At 44.6% G+C, this 12982-nt stretch overlaps 1 protein-coding gene across 1 annotated transcript in view; it reads right to left on the reverse strand.

Moving 5' to 3' along the window:
* The window catches only part of LOC140696738 (uncharacterized), a 65355-nt gene extending 57166 nt beyond the window's left edge, over positions 1-8189 (reverse strand). The window contains exons 1-3 of the mRNA XM_072962168.1: positions 7818-8189; positions 6727-6847; positions 1556-1790 (exon numbers count right to left, since the gene is read on the reverse strand). Of these exons, the coding sequence (XP_072818269.1) occupies positions 1556-1790; positions 6727-6847; positions 7818-7998 (537 nt within the window). The 5' untranslated portion in view covers positions 7999-8189. The remainder of the gene's footprint in view (positions 1-1555; positions 1791-6726; positions 6848-7817) is intronic.
* Between the last annotated feature and the right edge of the window lie 4793 nt (positions 8190-12982).

Below are 12982 nucleotides of genomic sequence, written 5' to 3' on the forward strand. Positions count from 1 at the left end.
ATCAATTCTCTGGCATCTTCTCCTCCAACTTACCAACAACCAGAAAGTAGAATCTGATCTTAGTTAAGTTCAAGAATCACAGAGCACCGCCCCCACAGTGGGCCCGGCAGCAAGTGCCAGGTCCTCCGACCGTCACCTGTGGGACCACCATGAGCGCTCTTCAGCCTCATGGCCCAAGTCCATAGGCCAGGGTGACACAGCTTCCCTCACTCTCCCCAGCAAACAGGGACCAACTCTCGGCAAAGGCATCTCAGCATCTTCTGCACGAGGCAGAGCACGATAAATACACGGGGAAACAGAGCAGAAGGTGGGGAGGTAGGCAGCCCAGAAGAGCTCGTCTGCACTTCCGAGGCAAAGTGGGGCCCTTGACTTAATCACAGGGACAAAGTGAGAATGAACATTTCCCTGCTCTTACCCATACTCCGTGATACGCTTTTCCCTGCATAAGGAGTTCATTCGGAAGTCCCTGGCGGTGTTTCTGATGTCCTAACATGGCATGCTGGCTGTCGGGCAGGAAGAGAGGGCCTGAGCCAAATAGGTGCTGGGCCTGGAAGGCAGGAGACACCGGCTCCAGCCCCAGCTCAACCAGCGCCTCGTTCTGCCTCTCGGGATTCAGCATCTCATCTATAAACAAAGGGTTGACACTGTCTCAGGACAGGATTCCCAACAAAAATGAAATGAGAGCCATGTAAAGAAAGTTTCCCAGTTGCCACATTTAAAACAGAAAACAAAGAAACAAACCAACAAACAAAAACAAATACTAGAAACTAATTTTAAGAACAGATCTTACTTAATCTACTGCATGTAAAATACTATCATTTTGACATGTAAACAATATAGGAAGTAACAAGATAGTTTATATTCTTTTATTACACAAACCTCAGCGTCTAATGTGCATTTGACCTACAGCACATCTCAGCTCAGACCAGCCTCCTCCCCAGTGCTCCTAGCATCAGTGGCTGTGGATACTCTATTGGACAGCGACTCAAGGGGTCCCACCATGGTCCTGGCTGAAAAGCGGGAGGAAGTGTCCACATTAACCCTAAAAGGATCTCTCTGAAACAGAGGCAGATTCACTTTTAAATGTCCGTAAACCGGCTGGCTTTACCTCCCTCCACCTTGGCTACAACATAGTCCTCTTCCTTGCTGATCCCTTTCTCGATGTAGGGAAGAAACCTGGAACACAGCCAGGGTGGACTGGCCTCCAGGGAAACTTACCTGCTGTCTGTGTCCAGTCCCATGGTGTCCTCCTTCTCAAACGGGATGCAGCGGAGGGCGATCTTGTCCCCAGAATTGTTGGGGGCTGCATCCAGCCACTTGGACTTGGGCAAGATGAAGAATGACTCAGTTAAATCCTCAATCCTCTTCTCCACCACCCTGCAGTCCTCGTAGATTGAAGGACACATCGCTGCGTGGCTGCTCAGCTACCTCCCCATGCAGCACAAAGACAAAGAGCTGAGAGTCATTAAGCGTGGTGCCATACAGCTCCTCTGCACATGGAGCTTTTGAATGCCTTGGCAGAGAGGCAGTCGGTAATGGTGACAGGGCCCACGACCTTGCGGTGGGTCTGGAAGTCGCTCCACCCACTCTCGGGCGCATAGTGGTGCCTGTAGTGGATACAGAGTGCCCACTGGGAGCCGCACGGGCTGATCTGGCTCACCGAGGAGATTCGCTTATAGATGCAAAAGAAATTCTCCTCTGAGTTGATCCCCACGGGTTGGACCACAACGGGAAGAGTCTCATAGACCTCAGCACACTGCACGTAGTCAGGGATGCTCATGTTGCAGACCCTGCGGAGAGGGGAGAGGAGATTGAGGTACATACTGTGCTGTGGGCTGCGGGCGCATTTGGGTTGCAGTGATCTGGTGTGTACCAGCCAGAAGGCAAGGGAAGGCAAAGCAAATCCGGGGGTACAGTTTGTCCTCAGCGTCTGCACATAGCTCGAATCACATTACCCAGCTTTTGGTCTAGGCTTCCTGCCCCTGCAGAGAAGGGTCATTTCTTGATTTCTGTTTCCAAGCACCTAGCAAGGCCCTGATGCGAAATCACTGCTCAAAAATGCTGAATAAAGAAATGAACAAAGGGAATGACTGAAAAATTGTGCTGAACACTGGAATTTGACACAACACTGTAAAATGATTATGAATCAATAAAAAAATGTAAAAATATAAAATAAAATAAAAATAAAAAAATTGATGTTGGCAAATGTCATCAAATATCTGCAATTTTCTTATTTTAACAATAAACATAGATGTGTACTTGTAAAAAAAAAAAAAAAAGAAAAGAAATGAACAAAGGCACTGCTTTTCCCAAACCCCTTCAGCAGAATATAAAGAAAAGGACCACAGTAGGATCAAAAGATTTGGATTTCTTTCCAATTTATTTGAACCCCTAAGCTGCAGAATAATGGATAAGGAAACTTGCCTTGGGGAGGACGGTACAGTTCAGTGGCAGAGCACGAGCTTATCATGTACAAGTTCCTGGGGTCAAACCCCAGTACCTCATTTTAAAAAATGAAACAAATAAATAAACTTAATTACCCTCCTCAAAAAATATTTTTAATTCAAAATTCAAAAAACACCTTGCAATTGACACAACATTGTACACTTGACTATACTCTAATTAAAAACAAAATCCTTGCCTTACAAGAATATATCTGGATTACGGATGTTTGCAAATGTAAAATGCCTAGGGTACCCCCTGCATAAAAAGAGGGGAATGTACAAATTTACTATTGCTCCTTTATGAGCTATATTTCCTTTGGGAGGTTTATAACGTCTCAGAGCTAATTTTCTAAGATTAAAAAAAAGAAAACAATACCTGATTCTCCATACTGCTGAAGAATCAGATAACCCTATGAAAGCATCTGACCCACAGAGGGTACTCAATAAATGTCTGTTGAATGAATGAATAAACAAGCAAAGTGAATGCTGCTCCCTGCCACAGACCATCATAATGGTACTGCCTGGAAATCCCAAGCCCACGTTCCACCCGTCTCTACACTAACCATGTGGGTGACAAGGGCAAGCCTGTGTGATTCTCTAAGCCCCAGTTTAATCGTGAATAGAAATGAGGGCAATAACACAAACTTAAAATTGTTAGTGAGTCAGTATGAATTGTACCCCAACTTTGTAAGATGGAACCATTAAGGAAAACTGAGCAAAGAGTCCATAGGCCCTCTCCATACTGTCTCTTACAACTACATGGGAATCTACATTATATCTCAAAATAAAAAGTCTAATTTTTTAATGAGGTTATTGAGGTTAAGTGAGCTCACTGTCTCAAATAAGGAACACACAGTACAAATAGGACAATGCCCAGCCCATGAGATACACTCAGTAAACATTCCCACTGAACCCACTGGTCCCGCAAACTTCAGAGCAAGAGGATGGGTTGTCGTGGCAGGCCACCGCACCTGAAGCTAACAAAGCTAATGGCCCCACTTTCTATAGCCTCTGTCACCACCCTTGTTCTAATTTTCTATTTGTAATTTTTTTTATTAAATAGAAACTCCCATTTGCATAGCCTTCACCTGACCAGACATCATGATGGCATTCCTTCAATATCTGACAACACAGATCATGAAGGCAGCCCTTCTAGTTGAAACAATAAAATGAAAAGCCATTTCCACAAGACTTCTGTGTAAATTTACTAGGGAAATACATCCTGGACTGAGGAAGAGGACTAGGGAGTAGGGGGCAATCTGGGGCACAAAGAACTATAGGCCACCTGTCCCATGATGGACTTCAGACTCAGCCCTCACCCTCCAGGAAATTCAAAATACACACCGACAGACTGCTATGGACAAGGTTTTTCTTTTTTAAACAAATCCCTGAATCCCTAGCAGGTCTTGTTTCTACCGAGACACAAATTAATTATGTGTATAATGTTTCACGAAAGCCCTAAAATATTATCACCCCAACTTGACACATCAAGAAACTGAGGTAGAGAAATTTATCACATTGTACAAGATTAGAGAGAGGCCACGTCAGACACTGTACTTAAATCCATGCCCCTGCTCCAGTGCTCACACTAGAAAGTGTGACATACTGCCCCTTTCCTGCCCTCTCCCTGCAATAAATCTCTGAAGAGTCTTTTCTGTGCCACCTGGAATCACAATCACATCAGTTTTCCACAAAGAGCTATGTCACTCCTTGGAGGACGTGTCAAAATCTAAAGGGTTGGGATGGGAGGAGAGATTGGATTTTCTGTTTCTCAAAGGAAACATGGCTTTAAAACAAACTGAAAAGCACTTATCTAGCCCAAGCCCTTTTTGTGAATAGGAAGAAAAGGAGGCTCAGAACAGATGAAGAAAGGGCCTTATTAATAAATATTGCCTCAGCGCAGCACCAAGCCAGCCCTGGGCCCTTCTGGGGGAGTACCTGGGAGGCCCAGGAGAATGAGTGTTAGAAAACGGAAAGGGAAGAAGCATACAAGGCCCCGTCTCTACACCACCATACCATGAAGTTCCACCAAATTACCCAGTATGGGTGTACCCAATATTAAGGTGGGCTAAACAGGTTATGGAAACCTGGAAGTCTCAACCATAGTGGAAATTCCAACATTTACTATGTTTGTTCCCCAGTTCAAGCATCAGCTCAGTGGGTACTGTGTACCAGGGACTACACGAGGCCTGGAGTTCTCCCAAATACAGATCTTTTTTCCACGGGTGAAACCACATAAAGGCCACCAGAAGAAAAGTGCCCACAGATAAGATGAAATTACTGAAACTGAAAGAAGCCAAAGAGCATATATTACTAGGAAATATGGTGCTCCTAGAAATGGACTCATTTACATAGAAAGCAAACTGTGGTAAGTAGGCAGGAAAGGGGGGATTGCAGATATACATTAATAAATATAAAATAAATGACAAGGACCTATTATATAGCACAGAGAACTATATTCAATTTCTTGTAATGAGTTCTACTAAAAACAATCTAAAACAAATTTATATACATATGCATATGTTTATAACTGAATCTCTGCTGTATATCTGAAAATAACATTGTAAATTGACTACACTTCAATAAAAAATTATTTTATATAATAAGTAAAAATAAAAGCAACGCCATTAAGGAAAAATAAAAGAACACTCTAATCCCCTTAGCTGTAGGTGCTGGAGAATTCTGGTTGCAAGCACCAAGTCCACTGGATCACTCCAGCACTGTCACTCTTTCTGACAATCAGAGAGTCACTTGGCTTCACTGAGGTTAATTTTCTCTTCTGTGAAAGGCTACAGTTGCAACTAACGATGTATAGAATCTCATCATTCACAAGCCCAACAAATAGCGAGGACTTCCCATGGGCCAGGCTCTGGAGAGATGAAAATATAGGGTCCCAGATATATTCATGGGTAGAAGAAGTTTATGCCATAAAGACATTAATTCTTCCTGTTTTGATAGACAGATTCATTTCAATTCTGATTAGAATTCCTACCAGATTTTTCATGGAATGTAACAACTTAATTTATGGTCAGGAATAGCCAAGAAACTTCTTTAGAAACACCACTGGGGAGGGGTGGTTGGGTCATTTATTTCCACTGTTCTTTCTGAAGTGATGGAAACGTTCTGGAATAATAATGGTTGGACAAATGTGAATATGCTAAAAGCTGCTGAATTGTACCATTTAAATGGATGGACTTCATGGTGTGTGAACAATATCACAATAAAGCTGGTATATGAAAAAATATTTCTTGACAATTATTTTTCCCTCTTTACTACTAGTGTGCCACACAATTTAAAAAAAAACAAAAAGTCAAAACCAATCAAACTGTGCCAGGAGCTTTTTAGGACTGCAATGCCTCTGGGTCTCCAAGGCCTCTGGTGGTGCTGTTCCTGTTAAAACACACTAGCTGGGCTGGGCTAGTTAGGGACTGTAACTATCTTTTTAAAATCGACGGTCACACGTTTCACCCTGGGAGAGGGAAGAAGGAGGATGTCACAGCCTTATGCCTTCAGCTCATTTTTAACAGAACCAAACCCTGCTTTCACCACTGTAATCCCTCTCACTATAAAAACACGTGACATCAACAAGCACCGCCATCATAACACCTGAAAGTGTTCAAGGTACTTACCTGGGGTAGAAACACTGAGGGAGGAGACAGAAGCTCGCTCAGCACTTACGCTCCCTTTTCCCGACTCCACCAGGAGAAGCTGGGCATCACAGCCGGTGGCTGTCAGCCCAGAGAGCAGCCCCCACGCCACTGAGTTGGTCCTCAGGGAGCGGGAAAGGGAGAGGAAGGCAGCCCGGGGGTCGCGGGGCAGGGAAAGCGGTGGGGGGGTTTGGAAACGCGGTCTGCAGCCCCGCTCGGAGGCCAGCCCCAGCCCCAGCTGCCCCGTCCATGTCCGCAGACCCTGCCCGCCCGGGACACAGCCCGCCCAGGGGCCGGGACGGGCCGGCGGCCCAGGAGAGGAAGCCGGGGAGGAGAGGACTCTCGGGCGGGAGAGGGGAAGTGCACACCAGCCGCGGACTGAGGGGAGCCCGGCTGGGTGAGAGGCGGCAGGTGCACACCTCGCCCTGCACAGGTGTGCCTGGGGCGCCGGGGCAGGTGGCGTGGGCAGAGGGGTCTGGCCCGAGCAATTCAGCTGGACACAGGCTGACTGGCTCCCTGAGGGCTGTGACACGCGGACCGCCCTCCTGCAGCCGCCTGACCACTTTCCCGGGGGCTCCCCACCTTGCACTTCCGCAGCCAGAGGCCCCGGCCCCAGGCAGGAGCCAAAGGCTTACCGGGCTACAGAGCTGAGAAGCCTTTGGAGCCGATCCCCGGCTCGGAGCTGGAGCTTCCAAAGCGCGGTCCAGCTGGCACCCACTGCGCATGCGCAGGAAGGCCAGCGATCCTCTCTGTGTTCTGCGAGAGAAGGTGGGGCAGCGAGGAAGGAAGAAGATGGGAGGGGGAGGAGAGGAGGGGAAAAGTGGAGGGAGACAGATGGACAGGAAGAGCGGAGAGAAGAGAGGGATCTGGATAGGTGAGGGTCTTAGCGAAGAGAAAAAGCTTTACCTCTGGGGGCACCCCAAAGGAGGCAGCAATACTGCCTCTGTACCCTTCTGTAACCCTTCAAGACCCGCAGCTGAAGTTTTACCTCGCTGGTCCAGCCCTCCACCCGATGCCCCCACGCGGAGCTTGGTTTTCTGTTGCTCTGGGAACCAAGCATCCGCAGGTGTTGTCGCTCAGAACTAACTTGGGAAGAGTACATATTCCCCTTTTACACGCTGGGAGACAAGCAGGCACGATTTCTGCCTTAGTCCCACTGTCCCAGCTGTCGGGCTGGCGGGGAGCAGGGTGGTACAAGATCAGCGCCCCAGACAGAGCAGACTGCCTGAGTGTTGGTGCATAGTCCCCATCCCTCCTGGGTAAACCACACCCCACACTTGTAGAACCATCAAGGGCTAACAGTAGGTCCCTGGGTGTAGGAGAGGTGTCCTCAGGTGAAGGAAAAGCCCAGCTAGGCTAACAAGGTAAGTCACAAATCTAAGTGTGATAAGTGTCAGTTTACTGCTCTAAGTTTTGCCAGGATAACTCGTAAATCTTAAGTTTAGTGTCAGTTTACCTGGCTAACAAGCTAACTCGTAAATCCAAGCTCAATATGTGTCAGAAACGTGATCTATTACAAGTTGATAACCTCCAGTGTACTGATTCCTTGCTTTTTGTTGTTTGAGCCTTATTGGCTAATACCCCCTTATTTGTAATTAACCCTTTAAAACCTCATGTGCACGTCTTGGAACTGATCAGAACTTCGGAGCAGAAGCCCCTCTAAGCCCACCGGCATAATAAATCTGAGTACTCCAACACTCCGATTGGTGCTTGTTTCTTGGCTGACCTGTTATTTCCGTAACTCTCAGTTCCAGTGCCCAGCTTGCTAGGTAGACAGGAGTGTTACCGAGTCCAAATTCATTCTCCTCAGTGCAGGACAGGACAATAAGTTGGGAGACCAGCTGTTCGGTCATGGAATAGCAAGTTTCTGTAGACCTAAATGGCAAAATAATGTCTTGAAAAACCATCTCCCCAAGTCACAATTCAGGCTCCTTTCCTACGTGCTTGGCTGTTGCAATCTTCTTGGTGTAGGTATTCCTTCTTGTTAGAATCTTTTGTTCTTGCAGCTATCTGCCTGAGTCAAATCTTTGTAAATGACCAACAAAACAAACGTTATTTTCTATTCTAAAATTTGTTATCTTTTTATGAATGAAAAGTGTTAAATGTCCTTAAATGTCGGAGCCTGCAGAATAGGCTCTCCTGTATATTTCAGGCTCTAAGCAACATAGTTTTACAAGCAAGATGAAGCCTAGGAGACAGAGCATAAATTTAAATTCAAAGGAACAGATCTAATATGGAGTCAGATTTGTTCTGTTCTATTACCCGGGTAGAAGCCACTTGAGGATTTAAATCACTTTAAGTTAAAAATAACTAAAACCTTAAAGGAATTTACATACATAGTTGGGAATGTGCATAGCATATATGGAAAATCACCCAAAGGATAGTAAACAGTGGCATTACCAGGGAGGGCAGACAGAACAGAGAATGAGGGAAAACTTCTTTCACTTGTGTATATTTGTGCTCTGTTTGAATTTTTTGAACCATTTGCTTGTATTTCTTTTTCAGTTAAAAAAATATGTGTAATGGAGCAAAGGAATAACTAGCTCAGCAAATACAGCAGCCATGGAATCACTGAGTGATCACTTTTGATTTAAGCCAGGAAGCATTTATTGACTCTCTCCAATGTGCTCAGTCCTGTTTTAAGACTTCTTTTATTATTATTATTATTATTATTATTATTATTATTATTATTATTATTATTATTATTATTACTATTACTACTACTATTACTACAACTACTACTATTACTATTACTATTTATTATTATTATTATTTTATGAAATAATAAGAAGGTACCCCTCACCCCTGCCCATGGCTGGTGGAAAACCAACTGAGTTTTTTTGAGTTGTTTTCCAAGGAGTAGAAATGAGTTATAAACTGAAAACTTATTCAGGGCATAATAGACAGAGTGTTTTTCCAGCAGGCCAGACAGCTATGAAGGGTTTTCAATAGAGGCGCCCAGAGGCTGAGAGGGAAAGCCACCAGGATCCTACAGAAAGCTGCCCAAACTGCCTACTCCATGGCACTACTGAAATAGGAAAGAACAAATCTGACTCCATATTTGATCTGTTCCTTTGACTTTAACAAAGCCGAGTTAATAAGTTCCGGTCTTTTCATGGGTTATGATATCACAGAGGAGACGGACAGGTCAACAAGGAACCACTCTACCGTGATCACGGAGCCGGGGAACGGGATGGGCTGCAAGATGTACGACACAGCCGCAACTGTGCCCGTGCTTCTAGGCATGTACTCAAAGTCGACTCAACAAAGTGTCAAACACCTGTGCCCACGTCCCCATCACCTGACATGTAATAAAGAGAAATGAAAACCTATAAAAGGCCAATACCCTTGGTGGGTATACCGTCCAAAGAGCAAAGTCACAGTTTGAGGACTGGCCATCCCTGTTCCCTGGGATTTATTCTTGGAGAACCTTAAAAACCACTCCTCTGTTCTCAAGAAGTGCTGCATATTTGTCCTATCTTTGGCTCAGGGATGGAGCACGTTCAAGTGAACTTTAATGTCTGCACAGATTTGACTGTCTTTCTCCAGGTTCACTTGTCCATTCTAAAGGGTCCTAAGCTAAGTCCATCATCCGTAAGATCTATTCCCTCCAGTGACAGCTCATTGAGCCTGCAATTAAAAGCCAAGTGAACAAGACTGTCCTCAGCTAAAAAGTTCACCCACCCTTCACTGCTTTCTTAATCTCTTCTCCTGGCTAATTGCAACAGACGAACACCTTCCTCCACCAAGCTACACAACTATGTCATTTTGTCTACCCTAAGAGGAAGTAAGGTTCACAAAAGAGGAGACAACTGCATAGTCACCTCTGAATTCCTAGCATATAGTAATGTCAATAAATAGAACTATGATTATTGCTACTTTCCTTTAAAACTTTTCTGGTTATTTGAATGAGATCTTGGAAGAGAGGTGTTTGCTGTCCAGTATCTTGATCCACAAGAATCTGGATGCCTTTTTCAGAATGGATGTTCACTGATTCATTCAAAACACATCTTCTCAATCAAGGAGTAGCTGTGCTTTTCTGCCAGGAGTTTGTGGTCACTCTCATGCCAGAAGAGCTTTAAACTATATCCTTACTTTGGATTTGTTATTTTTCCCCTCTTCCAACAAAATTGACTTTCCTTACTTTCTTGCCTTGAGGAATTTTTTTTCCTATTTCAACCTTTAGTAAACCAAGATTCTCGGGATGGGCTTGGCCGATAATATGATCAGCCATCAAACTCCCAGTGTGAGAGGCCTCGGGCTCACCTCCTGCCCTCCTGTCAAGGCAACTGAAAATCAGTTCGGGAGCCAACCGGCATCCAAGGGCTTCTAAGGCTCGCGTATCTCCCAGAATCCCTGCTTTCACGTTTGTCTTGGCTTCTGAGGATTTCCCCTCTCTTTCTTGACAATTAGTTGTGCAGTTTGAAAGATGAGGAAGGAAGGTTTTATTTCTTAATAAGCATTTTAAGGAACTTGTGTAATGAAGGTTTTCATGAGTTTCTAGAACCCTCCAAGGCCGAGACAGAAAACACACTATACATTTTCTAAATTTAGCACTCATGTGCATTTTTTCTTTGCTTTTCTTAACTGTTAAATGATATTTTTTAATTAAAAAAAAATAAGGCCCAAAATAAGATAGAACATTGAAGGGGCAAACAAAATTAAAGGGCAAAGACAGAAAACTGATAACTACTCTACAAAGCTAATATAATACATGCACTATGTATCAGATCAGCAATTCTCAGTAACAGCTAATTGAAACATGTCCATGAGGTAAAAAGTCTCTCCTGTCAGGAGATGGCCATCAGAAAATAGAATTAAAACAACAAACTAATATCCTAAGACTGGCGAGGTACAGAAGGCTACCAGATAAATGTGTCTGCTTCTGGAAAAGTGGGAGACTCACCAGCTCTTTTCTGTGGAGCTTGAGCCCAGGGGAGGACGGTGAAGTGAGCTCTGTAAGCACCAAATTAGCAAAGTGACTGATGAATAAAGAGACGTGAGCTTTGATGACAGACATGATACTACTATTCATTTGTCCTGTAAAGTATGTCTTCACGTTTAGTGATCAATACTTCGGCGTCCTCAGGGATTGAGATTATAGGAAAATGCACAGCCCGGGCCCAGACCTCCACTATGAGCTCGTGACACTGCACTTGGATGTCTCAAGGGCACCTCCAACTCCACCAGCAAAGAGTTGACTTCACGGTGCTCCTCCCATAGTCGTCCTGCCCAAGGCACCTGTTCGGGGGGTAAGGTCTCCCTGTGTCTCCCAACTCAGGCCCATCACTCACAGATGTGAATGGACCCCTCCTTCAGGGCCCAGATATCCTCAGTCACCGAGGCCCACCACCCTCACCTGTCCTACCAGGTACTCACTCGCACTCACTCAGCACTGACTCTGTGCTGGAGACCACGCTGCACACTGTGCACACGTTATCTCACTGGATCTCCACAGCAGTCCTGGGAGGTCGGTACATCACTGCTTCAATTGATTAGATAAATTGTTTCACTTCCTTGAATGCGTCATCCAAAGTGACACGGCTACTGGGCCACAAGCCTGGGACTGAAAACCACTTGAAAATTGAACTCTGCTACACGTCGCAGCCACCCTACTCTGACTCATCCTGCCAAGCCTTCTAAATGTTTCCAAGCATTCTATGAGACAAAAGTGAACTACGAGAGCACCCCACTCCCCTACTTACAATCTGTCAATGACGGTCCACTGCCCTTTGGAGAAAGTCCCACCGTGCCTGAGCACAGCCCAATGGCCCGGCATCCGCGTTCCCTGCGCAGCCGCGCCACCTCACCCACCACGTAGCACTACATGTGCCGTGTGCAGACAGGGATGCTGACTCCGTACAACCCGGGGCTTGTCTCACTCGAACAATCATCACCTTCTTCAGTGTTCAACTTTTTCATTGCTGACTCTTAGAAAAATGTTTTCTTAGGATGAATCAATATCTTTTTCCTTACAACTTCCCATCATTGATAATGATCTCCCTCCAAAATAGAGAAGACCTAATTCTCAGTCTCCTCTGTAAAGTGAGAATAACAAGGAAATATAAGAAGTTTTAAGAGAAATAATATTCATGTGAGGCTGAGGGACAATTCCATCATACAGTAAGCACTCAATATGTGCTTACTTAATATTAATAAGAATATATTGCATTCCAGCAACTTTCAATCAATGTTTTATGACTTTGTCCAACAGACAACTGACAAAATTTTAGACGAACCCCTTTGAGCAGATCAGCACAAGCGTACTGGAAGAGGTAAGCGCTGACTCCATTTACAGCTGCAGTCCCCCAGCACTACGGCACGGGGGCAGTTTGCTCAAAATGTTACATGATGCTTGAACATTTAGTTGTCATTATAGAATAAAGACAGGTGTTCTTTAGTCAAAGCTCCTGAAACATAAATCTTCAAAGATTGATGCAAATTAGGTTTCAAGTACAACACTCTCACTAGAAATTATTTGAGAACCATAGTCTTAGCTACTCCGCACATCAAAAGGGCATGTTCTTAATGCATCTGACTAAATACACTGAAAGGGTTGTTTAAAAGAAATTATGAAGAAGCCATCCTGAATAAGCTATCAGTATCATCTGCACAAAGCCCCACCCAAGGGTCTCATTTCTCACTTCCACATAGGTGTTCAGGCAGCTTAACTAGGGTCTTGGTTTCTTATAACACGGGGTGGGGAATAGTTGTGGATAGATTTATGTAGCAAATATAAACATAGGGTATTTGCTGTGAAGGAATTCTAGAAATAAGAAGATTGATATATAGTCCCACCCATAAGAAACTCAGCCTTTCCATTTGCAACAGCATTAAAAATAAAATGAGGGATACATTTAACAAAAATTTACAAGATTTGTACATTGAAAT

The sequence above is a fragment of the Vicugna pacos genome, chromosome 6, assembly GCF_048564905.1.
Source record: "Vicugna pacos chromosome 6, VicPac4, whole genome shotgun sequence".
Lineage (NCBI taxonomy): Eukaryota > Metazoa > Chordata > Mammalia > Artiodactyla > Camelidae > Vicugna > Vicugna pacos.